Genomic DNA, 12,969 nt, shown 5'->3' on the forward strand with positions numbered 1-12,969 from the left:
TGTGTATCTCGCTGCAGAGATCAGGAACCGACATCGGCGTTGCAGGAAGGGATCCTGCGAACCGAGGAAGGCGGAGGCAGACCTTGCAACCTGCAGCAATAATAGTGGAATGCCCAAATTTGAGCATTTGTGTTACTCAAGTGAAAACAGCGCTGTGTAAACTTTGTTCGGTAGCTTGGCTCTAATGAAATGTGCATTGTAATAATTGTCCTATTTTTCGGCTAGGATACAACACATCTGCGAACATGATGTGCCATTTGTCGTGCATTATTCATGTGATACAGATGAAGAGTAAAAAAAGGAAGTACTTCCATTGTAGGCCATAATAAGCTTCGGGAAACAACGTTGCTACATGCTCGGACCTGCGTTTGGATCCGTGCGGATAATTCTGCTGGGATGCAAAAGCAGCGGCATTATGTACATGTATGGCAAATCCCATTTAATACAACCAGGGCAGTAAAAGGATAACGCGCTTGTAACGAGTTGAGTATTTTGTTTCCATTACCAAGAGATTACTGCTTTGATTGCCTTTAAAGGCTTAGATTGCGCAACGCTTTTCTATACGGCGGAAGAACACAACATAGGGCCAAGCATGACGATGACCAACAGTATGCTTTGCCATCAATTATTCCCGACGTAAGTGTTACCGCGGACACGACGCACCAAAGGGGGGCAGCTGACTGATTCTGTGGAATGATGGCATGGTAACGCTGCTGCCCTGGCTCGGTCGCGGGGCTTTGCCAACGTCTTGAAAGTAGAAAGCCGCCATAGCAGTGCTACCAAAAAACCCTTAGATACTTTATAGGTGAAGTATTCAAGAATAGGTACAAACTATTTCAAGACAAATTTTTCTATCACATTGTCGCTACTGCTACTGATGGGGCTTAGCAGCTTTTGTTACTGTTCCTCATTTTCCTTGAACAAAGTATGGTCAGTCGGAGGAGGATGTGCATGGACGTGATAGTAAACAGATCATCGCCATAAAAGATGAAATGTCACAAAGCTGCTCGTCACATGAGCTAAGCTAATTGAAAGTGTATAAACAAGGCAATTTTTCTTTTACAAGTGACAATGGATTTCTGGGAAGGGACGAGCATGGCAAAAGTCAATTTGGTGCTGTGAGCGGATCTGTTCCCGAATACCGCGCTTGTCACAACTTGGTAACAATGCTAACCCATTCATACCTATCTAGTTAACAATGTTGTTTGTGTTGTCACGAATGCTGCTGCTTAGCATGGACGTTGACAGCAGCTGCGTTAAACTGATTTGGGCTTGACGACGTGAAATAGATACAATGGACACTGGTACTGTTGTAGTACGGGTCCCCCAGCTTGTCGGATGTTGCCATTCCTCTCCATGCACAATTTGTTGCGGCGATAGCAGAAATAAAATAAAATACTGCCATGGATTTCTGTTTTGGAAAGTTACCGTATCCAATTTACGAAATCGAAAACCATATAAAAGGGCAGTGGCAGAATGGCACCTGATATTCCTTACTCAAAGCGTTGGTCGCGCCGAATTTTGACGACTTGACTCTCTGTCTGCATACACACACAGTCTTCTTCCCTCTCATTTTTTGATTATCCGAGCAGGTTCTCCATTCCATTCCCTGTACATTATGAAACACAGCATCTTTTTCTGCATTGCACTCTTTTCCACCTTGATGGTGTACTACGTTTCGGCTGTGCCGCTGGCTGCTAGAAGCATCAAGAGCTGCTACAAAAAGAACGCGCGGTTGACCCAGTACTGGATCCCCAAGGAAGGCGACAAAGATATGCTCAACGATGGCAAAGTCGTCACTTTGAGCGGCTCCAAAACAAAGAAGCTCAAGACTGGCTCCGGAAAGACTATCGCCAAGGTCGCTCCTGTTACATACGACGTAAGTTTATATATTCTTCATTAGTGACCCCTCATGTGTAGTTTACTGATACCATCGTATGTAAAGAAATTTCAAATGGAAGGCACTGGTCTCCTGAAGGATGGCACGATGGTCAATTTGGGTTCGAGCAATAACGTATTTGAAGTCGTCAACCGTAAAAAGGATCCCTATGGATTGGGTAGCAGTGGCAACAGTCTAGTCCCCTGGGTCAGTGTTGCAGCCAACGATATCAAGCGAGGTACCACCTTGTACGTCAAAGAATTCGATGGGTTGAAGCTGCCTGACGGCAAGACGCATAATGGCTGTGTCCGTGTTGACGACGAAGGATGGAGTTTCGATGGTTGCCAGCTCGACTTTTTCGTGCTGCAATACTCTGCCTACACAAAACTATCAAGCAAGTTGCCTGACAAGATCCATGTCATGGAAAAGAAGTGCAAAGTCCAAAATTACGTAACAAAAGCTGTTCAGAAATGGGCTGTTATTTAAACAAAATAAAAAGAGAGAAACCTGCCATTTGCAGCGGCCGGTTCGACTGCAAACAAAAGAAATGCCGCAATCTTATGATGCAAAGTGTCTATTGATGCTGGAACTGGAACTGATACCGAGGATCGACCATGATTGTGAGGTAATTGGCTCCAGAGAGGTATGCAGAGAAGGCATTAGCTCCAGCTATGGCTAGGAAGAACGATAAGCATCGCACTTTCCAACGATGTGTCTTCATAACAGTGTGGAACGACGGCGTGTTATCACGACAGTTGTACGCTGCGTCCACCGCTCCTAATATTGATACATTTAATCACGTATTCTGTGATCCAGATAACGCGAGTAAATAAGAGAGCTCTATATTTACCTTCTTTTTCGTATTCGTCAAAAACGGCTGGGCGAACCATTGTCACATTGCTATTGTCAATATATCACGTGATGGTTTGGCCTGGTGCGTTCGATTCGCAAGAGGCGATGATGACCTTTGGTTTTCTATCTCGCAATGCTGTACTCTTCCGCTTGCAAATATTCCGTGCTGTGTTTTGCGTAAGCATGGCCTGCTTCCACCAAAAGAGTCTCTTCAAATTGTTTCAAAATGTCAAGTAGTCTCCTTCTGAGATGATCGGGGAAAAAGAAGTCTGATAGGAAGAACGCGATTGAAAGCCTGTTTAATTCTTTTCTTACCACTTGTAACATCTCTTTGAAGTAGCGCTTTACATCTTTACCGTCATTTTTCAACAACTCTTAACATTTCCCATTCAAAGTGTACCACTTGTCACTTAGCAATATTATCATCCGATTTCATTCATTCATTTTTCCTTCAGATACATTCGGGTGCATCATGGTAAACAGAAACCAGGTATATTACATAAAGTCAATTTGTAAAATGCAGCTGGAAGCTACTATTATCCAAACATTTTCGTTGCTATCCGCTAAGCAGTGAGGTTACGTATATTACAAAGCTATTTACAATGGGTTGCTTTAAGACTTCATTCAGGTAATAGAGTGTTGCATGCATATTTGTTGTATCTGTGCACTGTGATCGATGTGCCACGTGGGCAGTTTATGCAACTTTTGTTGCCACGACAAACGACGATCTAGAAAGACGCTCGCCCTGGCTAAGTTTTAAATATTCTCGTGAGCCTTGCATGAGCAATAAATCGGTTTCATGCCATTTCGCGATAAGAATAGATCAGTGCAAGGATTCTGCCATGAACTTTGTGGTAATGATATTTGCATCTTGATGACCCTTATCGAATACAGCTACTAAACTCTCCCGCAAGAATCGGTCTTTCGCTGCTTTTGACATCTGTGAGAAACGAAACGAAAATAAGATTGACACCTCTTGATCGTCATCTTGCGGTTCATATGCTGGCAAAACTGCCGGCTGTGAAAACTCTTCGATATCATCCAAGTTCCGAGATGCCTGCGCTTTCTCTCTTTGCAGTTTCAAGCACTCAATCTCATCCTGCCGCAAACGTATGCATCTCCCGACAATGTTGCCATACTTGGATTCCATTTCCAGGATGCGATAAAGTTCGACACCTTCGTTATCCAGATATAACTGCACCATCGAGCCGTGAATAGCCACTATTTCCAGACAGGTAAGGAGCATATTCAATGAACGATAACAAAAATGTACTTACTTTGTGCATGAACCCTTTGCTCCCACTTTAAATATTCTTGCTTTTCTTGTTCTATAAAGTTGAAGGCGGTAGATGCTAGACCGTTGCTATCGGAAAGTGCTTTGGACGTTAACGCAAGGTTCAAAGAAGAAGAATCTTTGTTGAAACTCACCTTACAAACACCTTTGGATCCACCTTTTGCTCCTGCTGGTGATTCGTGCTTTTTGAAGAAGACGTTGGAAGTATAAACTCGGGCCAGTAAAACTCGCGATCGTCGTTATCCGTCTCCATTTCAGTTTTTACGTTGTCTGATCCAAATACAAACTGTGGCGATTTTGGCCGTTCACTTTGATGTGAATCTGGACGATAGTTCTCTTCTTGCGTTGATATTTGTGACGAGTCTGGTTTGGGACGCCATTGATCTAAGCCGGCCAGGATATTATCGGTTGGCAGACGAGAATCGTTGCGCGAGTTGGCATCAAATGAGTCGGAAAAGGAATGGATGGAAGAGTCGTATTGCTGCTGTTGTTGCTGCTGTTGATCTGCAGCGACCGTGTCAAATACCTTGTCAGGATCAATTGGATCGAAAGGGAGGTTATCAAACGAGTCGCTGAAGCTCTGGATACTCGTATCCTGCTTAGCATCCTCCTGATTGTATGCAATGCGATCGTAGACAGGGCTGTTCTCATTATCATCAAAGAGTTCAATCGATTCCATCAATTCATCCTGCAGAATATTCATATAGATATGCCTCAGCATTCGACAGCATAAATTACTACTCAACCACTGCATACTTGAATACTCTGCGATTCTACTCCTCTTCGAGACCATTCCGCAGGAACTGTCAGCTTGCGCGATTGAGAAGATTGCCCACGCGTTTCCTACAATCCAAGTTAGGGGTCGGGCATGTCTGAAGCTGACAGCACACTCTGATTACCGATTTGCGCTTCATTGGTCAAGAGAAAACGAGAGTAGATAATTCGCCTTTTGCGTATGCAAATAAGGAAATAGCTCGCCCTTAAGAAATAGCAGGTTTTGACAGAAGCTGGAATATTAGAAATATCAAAATAACAACAGGAAATGTAAACAAACTACACTGCATGCTGAATTGCTTCTTGGCAATATATTCGGACATAGCAAGAAAGGAGACGTCATCTATATCGTTGCATCTAAGAAGATTCGCAAGGCTTCAGGATCTATATAACAAACGAGAATATTCATTTGTAATGTCTTCCTATTGTATATCGAAGTAGCTCCTGAGTATGGCTTATATCTTGCCTTCAGTTCGTTCTATCTGGTGATAAGGCTCGACAACGTCGAATTTAGCACGTCCGACCCAGTGCCACTGCGGCGGCTGCCAAAAGGTCCATATGCGGAAACTGGTCAAAAAATTGTTCACTTCTCTTTTGCGTGTGTGCGCCAGAGAAGCATGGCAAGGGGAAAGAAACGTAACGCAAAACGGCACAAGGCGGCGCATCAGAATCAGCAAAATGACTCGAACCGCACGCTGCCGCTGTCAGAAGTAAAAGGTGGAAACGGCAAGGATGCGTCGGCGGAAGGGATCTCAAGTAGGTAGCACTTGAGCTGCTGATCGGCTTTGATCTTGACGAACTATGCTTACTAGCCGGTGCCGATTTTGTTCCTCTCGATGATCTCGGTGACTTTCCAAAGAATGATTTCCCTCGAGCAGGCAAAAAGAGACGGTATGAGGATGAGTCCGATAGCGATATCGAATATGAACGACGGGACGACACAATTGATGTACATCCTTGGTTCGATCTTATGCCTGATGAAACTATTGAAAAACCAAGTGATTTTTCACCAATGTAAGTAAAGGCAATCAAGAAGCAATATAGTATCAAAAGTGCTAAGGATAGATAAATGTATCTGTAGAATTCAGAAAGAATTTGACTGTTTCCTCAAATATATGGAACCGACGATTGCCGAATGCACCTTACGAAAGTATCTTGTTCACAAAATTCAATGCATAGTACACAAACTTGATCCTAGAGCAACGGTGCATGTGTTTGGCAGTTTCGCAATGAACATGTATCTGCCTAACAGGTACGATTTGCTGCGGAATGGCATTTAAACTTTTGAAATTTAACACGTTTCACCGGACTAGCGACATGGATCTCGTCGTGCAAGGGGCCAGTTTTTCGCTGAAAGCGCTCGCAAAGGCACTAGAACGCAATAATCTTTGCAGACGCGCCCAAGTCATTTCTAAAGCAAAGGTACTGGTTTATTTTTCTTCCAAGTTGTAACAAGAAATCTGATGATAATCTTCAACAGGTACCAATCGTGAAATTTGTCGATACCTTGACACGTCTGCAAGTGGATATCTCTCTCGGTCCGGCGAATGGCATTCAAAGTGCAGAGACTGTCCGAAGTATGGTACGGACTCAACCTGCTTTGAGACCACTCGCCATGGCTATTAAGCATTTCCTTGCCCTTCGAAATCTGAATGAAGTGTTCACAGGTGGAATGGGCGGATATGCAATAGTATGCATGGTTATGGGATTTTTACAGGTGAGTGTAAGAGTAGAAGGAGATGGTTTTGAAATAGATGGCGCTGAGTCAGGGCATTGTAGGCACATCCTCTTGTTGCAAACTCAAGGATAGATCCAATGCGTAACTTAGCGCCCTTGCTGCTGGATTTCTTAAAGTTGTATGGAGGAAATTTCAACTATCAACGCGTTGGGATTGACGTGGCTGCTGAGCAAACCGGTCTTCCTGTATTTTATCCATTGGTTAGTATAAAGTTAACGTTGCATAGGGACTGGAGGAGCGAAAATCTAACAATGTGTGCTATGTATAGACTGCCATGAGCACTGACAAATCCGGCCGGTCAGTGTTCCGCATCCGCGATCCTGATGATTATGATAATGATCTTGGTGTCAAGTCTTACAGAGCTGACTATGTTGTAAAGGCGTTCAAGGGAGCATACGACACCATGATCGTGAAAGGTGGCAGCGTATGGAAACAAGTGGCAAAAATGGATACCATCGATTTTAAGAAGGACGGGCGTGTGCTTTCTATAATGAAGCCTGTGTTCTATATACCATGCGAGATGCAGAGCATTCGAAAACATCTTTACGATGTGTATACATCTCGTTCATGGTTATCAGAGCCAGAAGCCCAGTCCTTCAAGCTATAAACTATAAACCAATAAATGTACATCCATTCAGTAGAAGCTAGGTGCTGGAAGCACCGACAAATATGCCATCGTAATTTTCGTTGCGGTGGGTTAGCTTTAAACCTGCTTGCTGAATACGGGTTACTTCGTTCGGAATATGCCGCGGTCGGGAAGGATAAGATGGACACATTCTAGACAAAAAAGTCTCATTCATCAGGAGGTATCAGACGTTCGAAACGAAGAGTTCATGAATATTGTGCTTATTTCGGGAATGTTGCCTTCCTTTTTTTGACAGATGCTGCAAAATAGTAGAACGAAGAGTAGCTACGTAAAATGGACTGAGGCATGATGGATCAGAGCACATTGAGAATGGCCCATGAGGTTGGATAGCGTTGTCAAATACTCTAACCTATTTGATCAAAAATTCAAGACTTGTCCACGCATCATGCTCAGGAACAATATGCAAGCTTATGCTTCAAGCAATGTTGGAAAGTAGCAGAGTTTAGATACATAGCTCGGATGCTTATTATTGAACTTTCCAATTAAGATGATCGCTGTTGTTAGCGGGAAGAAAGTGGCATGTTACACACAATATCTTTGCTTTTTGAGTGTGTGCCTCGCACCCGCCCCTCTTCCCCTCACACACATTTTTTTTTCTGCGCTCGCCCGCCATCTCCCTTTCCTAACCAGGTCTTCATTCCTTTTCATCTCATGGCTCCGGTCACTGTTTCATCTTCTGGCATTGGCGTGGCTCATTTGCCGAACCAGCGACACAAGATCGTCACCAACCGTGGTGCCAACTTTACCGTCATGGTTTGCGGTATGTTACCTCATCTCAAAAAGTATTCTGACAACGCACAAGAGTTTGCTCATCCTTCCCCAAACAGGCGAGTCTGGTCTCGGCAAGACGACGTTCATTAATACGCTGTTCACAACGTCCATCAAAGAATACAAGAATCCAGCCAAGCGTCACGAGAAACAGCTTGATCGCACTGTCGAAATCGAAATTACCAAAGCTGGTAAGTTGGCGAGAAGGTCAGTGACGCACGGACGGTAAAGAGTAGTAATATGATGATAAATCTTATAGAGCTCGAGGAACAAATGTTCAAGGTCAAGCTGAGCGTCATTGATACTCCCGGTTTCGGCGATTATGTGAACAACTATGACAGCTGGTTGCCTGTCATTGAATTCATTGACGATCAACACGAAAACTATATGCGCCAAGAGCAGCAGCCTAGTCGCAAGGGCAAAATTGACATGCGCGTTCACGTTTGCTTGTATTTCATTCGTCCTAACGGACACGGGTAAGCATATACAATGCATTCAATAGATAAGCTCATTTTCTGACTCATATGTCGTCAGTTTGAAACCGCTGGATATTGAAATCATGAAGCGCCTTGGATCGCGTGTGAATTTGATCCCTGTTATTGCCAAAGCTGACACATTGACGCCAAAGGACTTGGATCAATTCAAAAAGAAGGTAATGCAGGATAGATTATTAAATTTTTCTTGGATGTTGACGCTGGAATGCATAGATTCTTGAGGTGATTGAGGCTCAAAACATTCGTGTATACTCATGCCCTATCGAGAGCGACGATGAAGAAGTGACGACGCGCAACAGAGACATCATGTCTGCAATGCCCTTCTCCATTATCGGATCGACACAAACTGTGCGCACACCAGACGGACGCGAAGTTCTCGGTCGTCAGTACTCGTGGGGTGTCGCTGAAGTCGAGAACGAGGAGCATTGCGATTTTAAGAAGCTGCGAAATCTCTTGATCCGTAGCCACATGTTGGATTTGATATCCACGACCGAGGAGATCCATTATGAAAACTACAGACAGCAGCAGATGGCTACTCGCAAGTTTGGCGAGCCCAAGTAAGCCTATATGTACCATTTCCATGACGCAAGCAAAATGTTGAGCAACGACTTTCTGTAGGGTTAAAAAGTACGAAAATCCAAAGCATCGAGAGAAGGAAGAGGCCTTGCGAAAGGTGTTTACGGAGCAGGTCAAGGCGGAGGAGAATCGATTCCGTCAATGGGAGCAGCAGGTACGGTCGCACAAGACATGCAGCTATGGCCCATATGCTAACGTTGATGCACACGTAGCTTATCCAAGAACGTGATCGCCTGAACAAAGACTTGGAAACACAGCACGCACAAATCAAGGCTCTGGAGGATGAGTTGGAGCAGCTATACCACCAGCATGGTCGCTCCATTAGACGATAAATGATGATCCGACAATGACGATGATGAGAAAGATGATACTTCAACTCCTTAAACGTGGATCTCCCCATTGCCGATTTTAGATCCTCCCATCTCCATATCCTCATAATTTTTGTCTCGCTATCTCTCTTTATTCATCTCGATTTACCTTATTCTTTTCTGACCAGACAGCCGCATTACCATTTAGCTAATGTTTACGTTCGCGTGTCTGCGTCAAGTTTAATTGATATTGATTTAAAACAAAACAGAAAGATGCGAATAGCATAGGTCTGTGGGGATCAGTTGAATGACGGAAAGGGAAGGACGGTCACGATGATCAGAGATAAAAGAATGAACTCATGGAAGCGGAAGCTAGTTTGAATCATTGAAACTTTCTTTGACAAAATCAGACTGTCGGCCAGCTCTAATGAAACATCCATCTTTTGTGCATATGCCCATCACCTTATGAATGTAATTGGAGCGCTGGAGCAATGCATACCATCAATCTCTCTGTTATACTCTTTTGCATCAACGTTTCTTTGCTTATCCGTGTCATCTGCCTGGTTTTCTCCATTCTCTATCTTGGTCTGCCACTGTAAAAGCAGTCTATCTGTTTTTGTTCTGTTCTGGCTGCGTCAGACTATTCAAAGTTGTACCTGCGAAACAGTCTATCTGTTTGTTCTTTTCTGTCGCGCCTGGTCATCTAGTGGTGTTTCTCAGCGGTTTGAACCTTTGGTGGTGGGCTGCATGCTTCACAAAATCATTATGTTCTGAGCAGGGCATCGTCCAAGTCCTTCCACAGTTGATACTTGCCGTCCAAGCTTTCATTCCAACAAGTCTATCCTGACAAGTTAACGCTTTTCTCCTCTTTGCTCCGCTGTAAGCGTGCCTCCGCTCCGAGGATAGCAGCTAATTACCATCAACTATACCAGGCAGATTGCAAAACAGGTTCTCTTCACCTTCTCTCTGCATTCCTGTTTATCGCCGTAGTCCTCCAACATTTGCGGCGAGGACATTGGCATAAAACTTTCCTTTACCGCTGAAATGGTTGGCGGACAGGTCCTCGCTTCCGTGGTCGTTCTGGCTGCGTAGCTTGATTTTGTATTACAGTACCATAGTCGTTTCTTCCAATTGACCAGCTCTCTTCGTCTCTGTTACCTTTTTTCTTCCTTAATTTTTTGTTTCGCCTGGGAGCTGTTCAAGTATGCAATAGAATCGGTGAGGCAAAGATTGAAGACTGCTATATTCAAAAATGCTGCAGACAAATAGACTTCATAATTTACAAGTTGGAGAAAAACCTAAGCTGCGAAACTTCTTGATCCGCAGCCACATATTGGATCTGTGTTTTCATCTCCTGACCGGGTGACAATTTAGCTAATGTTTATGTTTATATTTGTGTACGCGTGTGTGTGTGTCAACGTTTATTGGTAACGATTTAAAACAAAACGGGCAAAATTCGGGTAGTACAGGAATAAGAAGGTGGTCGGTTAAGCGGGGGTATCATGAAGATGACGAGAGAGGAAGGGATCCAAGGATGGAGAAGAAGAATAAAAAGTAAATTAGGTATCTATATACATACATCTTGTGCGCTCTTGGTGGATTGGTGATTGTAAAAGAGGTATTGGAGGAAGATGGTGAGGTCGAACATGAGTGTGCCGGCGCTGCCGAGGATGTATGGCACTGCTTCTAAAAGTGATTCCCGTGTTTGGTGCGGATTGGTGAAGATACTGAGGGTATAGGTGAGATTTCCGCCTGCGGCGCAGAGGAAGAGTGCGATGGCCAGACCTTCTACAGAGTGTCGTTTAAAGTTTCGCAGAATCTGTGGAATGCGAGAAGAGAGATAAAGACCCGTGCAGACCCAGGCAGATACCCGACCGATCCAGAGGTTTCTATCCCATGACTCGTCCACATATACGTCTTGTGATGTCAGACCAGCAGAGGGTGTTGTGACGCCCCCAAGTGTTGCCAGGAACCCAAATGCGAGCAGGGTCTTGGCCGTGGTTGAGGAAGCGCTCGTGGACTGGTAACTGTCCTGTTCGTGCAAGAGCAGCAGCGATGATTCGTCAATGACTTGAGTTTCCTTTGTTGTTGGTGTTGTTGTTGGTATCTTGGGTGAATCGCATTCGGGATTAAGACATCGTCGTAGCCAGTTGTCAGGGTATTTGACATAGTATAACCATTGGATGCAAAGTAGAGTATCAATGCCGATAAAGTAGATCGAAAGATAAATTTGAAAATCCATTTGACCGGTCAATATGCAGCCGACAAAGTTTGCAACATCGCCTAGTTTGTATTTCCATTTCATTAGTTGCTTTTTTTCACCCTGCTGCTGTGCTTGCGCCCACATACCGATCAGCCAGACGGTGAGAAAAGTGAATGAAAGCGACTCTGCTGTGCCTAATCTATAATTCTTGATAACTTGACTGCGAAAGAGAAAACCGCCGGCGGCAGATTTGGTTAGGAGACCAGAACGATTTAACGGACAGTAACGACGCAAGACTTACGGCATTTGTGCATTCAGCCAGCAGAAGATTGAAATGTATCCAAGCAGCAGAGATAGACACTCCTGCCATCCATAGACGCACTCGCCGAAAAGACTCTGCAGTGAACGAACGATCAGTTAAAAATTACGACGCAGCCGCAGTGAACTGAAAGAGTGCATACATGTATCCATTGTATGTAGTGCAGGCCATCTACAGTTGGGGTGCAAGTTTGCTGATCAAAAGACATAAAAAAGTGTTGTGTGTACGAATGAAAAAAAAAGAAGGAACAGAATGACAAGGAGTGAAAGAAAGAAAAAAGAAAAGAATAGCACAGCTGGTCATTGCATACACAATACTGCGTGCCATCACGCACTACTCCGCATCTATCCGGTTTTGCCTTTTTTGGAAGATGATCTCTCGCACTGGTCCGACAACCTGTGCCTTTTCCAGCTGGCATCATCTAGGGGTACACTCATATCCGTCATATACGGAACGCGATTGGTTTCCCAACGTGCACCATAACGGTTAAATGCAGGATACGTACCACGCCTTATCAGAAACTTTATTCCTGAGTACAGACAATGGCAGAACTCATCACCGTCATCGCAGTAAGCGTTACACTGACCATCACCAGTTCTGTCTGCATATCAGTGCAAACGTTATCAGCATTCAGTCATCGGAACCCAGATTTCACGGTGCTGCTGGTGCTGGTGCTGCTGGCAATCATCTACGGAATAGAAATAGTAGACGCTTTTATTCGTTTTGAGCACTTGCTGATAGGATATCCTGCTCGAAATTTGAAAAGATATCGATACCGGCTTCTAAGGAATCGATCAGTAGTCCAAGTCGAGATTCATTAAAGTTTGGTTCCTAGGGCTCAAGTCAGTCGCTATCAGTGTGCATAAAAAAACTGATATCCTTTATTACCTGTCTTATTTTATCCAGATCTGTTCCGAATGCTCGTGTTAATTGCGCCATGTATAGATCTCTGAACCGCGGTTTCATCGTAAACGTCGGCTGCTGTTCCTGCTGATCATTTTTGTTTTCTTCTTGTTCCTTGTCACTGGCATCATCCTCTCCCAATTCCTGCATCACCTTGTCTATCTCGGACGGGTCCATCTCTTCGTCCAGGTTGTCAAACAGGCCATCTTCATCCT

The 12,969-nt window shown here is 44.2% G+C and overlaps 7 protein-coding genes across 7 annotated transcripts; 3 read left to right on the top strand and 4 right to left on the bottom strand.

The window, feature by feature from the left end:
* Positions 1-1,663: 1,663 nt before the first annotated feature.
* On the top strand, positions 1,664-2,365 carry VTP01DRAFT_3237 (uncharacterized protein; the record flags this gene model as incomplete). Its single annotated transcript, XM_069381786.1, has 2 exons — positions 1,664-1,879; positions 1,946-2,365. The coding sequence occupies 2 exons, from the start codon at positions 1,664-1,666 to the stop codon at positions 2,363-2,365; spliced, it is 636 nt and encodes a 211-aa protein (XP_069236395.1).
* Positions 2,366-2,453: 88 nt separating this feature from the next.
* VTP01DRAFT_3238 (uncharacterized protein) lies at positions 2,454-2,769 on the bottom strand (the record flags this gene model as incomplete). The annotated part of the gene is made up of 2 exons (XM_069381787.1): positions 2,454-2,656; positions 2,730-2,769. 2 exons carry the CDS (start codon positions 2,767-2,769, stop codon positions 2,454-2,456), a joined length of 243 nt encoding a protein of 80 aa, XP_069236396.1.
* Positions 2,770-3,554: 785 nt separating this feature from the next.
* Positions 3,555-4,939, bottom strand: VTP01DRAFT_3239 (uncharacterized protein; the record flags this gene model as incomplete). The annotated part of the gene is made up of 5 exons (XM_069381788.1): positions 3,555-3,952; positions 4,009-4,094; positions 4,160-4,713; positions 4,782-4,868; positions 4,925-4,939. 5 exons carry the CDS (start codon positions 4,937-4,939, stop codon positions 3,555-3,557), a joined length of 1,140 nt encoding a protein of 379 aa, XP_069236397.1.
* A 477-nt stretch (positions 4,940-5,416) lies between these two features.
* Positions 5,417-7,144, top strand: VTP01DRAFT_3240 (uncharacterized protein; the record flags this gene model as incomplete). The annotated part of the gene is made up of 7 exons (XM_069381790.1): positions 5,417-5,555; positions 5,612-5,813; positions 5,881-6,051; positions 6,113-6,221; positions 6,280-6,516; positions 6,579-6,737; positions 6,806-7,144. 7 exons carry the CDS (start codon positions 5,417-5,419, stop codon positions 7,142-7,144), a joined length of 1,356 nt encoding a protein of 451 aa, XP_069236398.1.
* A 690-nt stretch (positions 7,145-7,834) lies between these two features.
* On the top strand, positions 7,835-9,353 carry VTP01DRAFT_3241 (uncharacterized protein; the record flags this gene model as incomplete). The annotated part of the gene is made up of 7 exons (XM_069381791.1): positions 7,835-7,943; positions 8,011-8,142; positions 8,211-8,427; positions 8,486-8,603; positions 8,659-9,002; positions 9,064-9,175; positions 9,234-9,353. 7 exons carry the CDS (start codon positions 7,835-7,837, stop codon positions 9,351-9,353), a joined length of 1,152 nt encoding a protein of 383 aa, XP_069236399.1.
* Positions 9,354-10,896: 1,543 nt separating this feature from the next.
* On the bottom strand, positions 10,897-12,059 carry VTP01DRAFT_3242 (uncharacterized protein; the record flags this gene model as incomplete). The annotated part of the gene is made up of 4 exons (XM_069381792.1): positions 10,897-11,612; positions 11,679-11,752; positions 11,834-11,928; positions 11,994-12,059. The coding sequence occupies 4 exons, from the start codon at positions 12,057-12,059 to the stop codon at positions 10,897-10,899; spliced, it is 951 nt and encodes a 316-aa protein (XP_069236400.1).
* A 506-nt stretch (positions 12,060-12,565) lies between these two features.
* VTP01DRAFT_3243 (uncharacterized protein) lies at positions 12,566-12,904 on the bottom strand (the record flags this gene model as incomplete). Its single annotated transcript, XM_069381793.1, has 2 exons — positions 12,566-12,682; positions 12,740-12,904. The coding sequence occupies 2 exons, from the start codon at positions 12,902-12,904 to the stop codon at positions 12,566-12,568; spliced, it is 282 nt and encodes a 93-aa protein (XP_069236401.1).
* Between the last annotated feature and the right edge of the window lie 65 nt (positions 12,905-12,969).

The sequence above is a fragment of the Rhizomucor pusillus genome, assembly GCF_041956525.1.
Source record: "Rhizomucor pusillus strain CBS 183.67 unplaced genomic scaffold VTP01scaffold_16, whole genome shotgun sequence".
Lineage (NCBI taxonomy): Eukaryota > Fungi > Mucoromycota > Mucoromycetes > Mucorales > Lichtheimiaceae > Rhizomucor > Rhizomucor pusillus.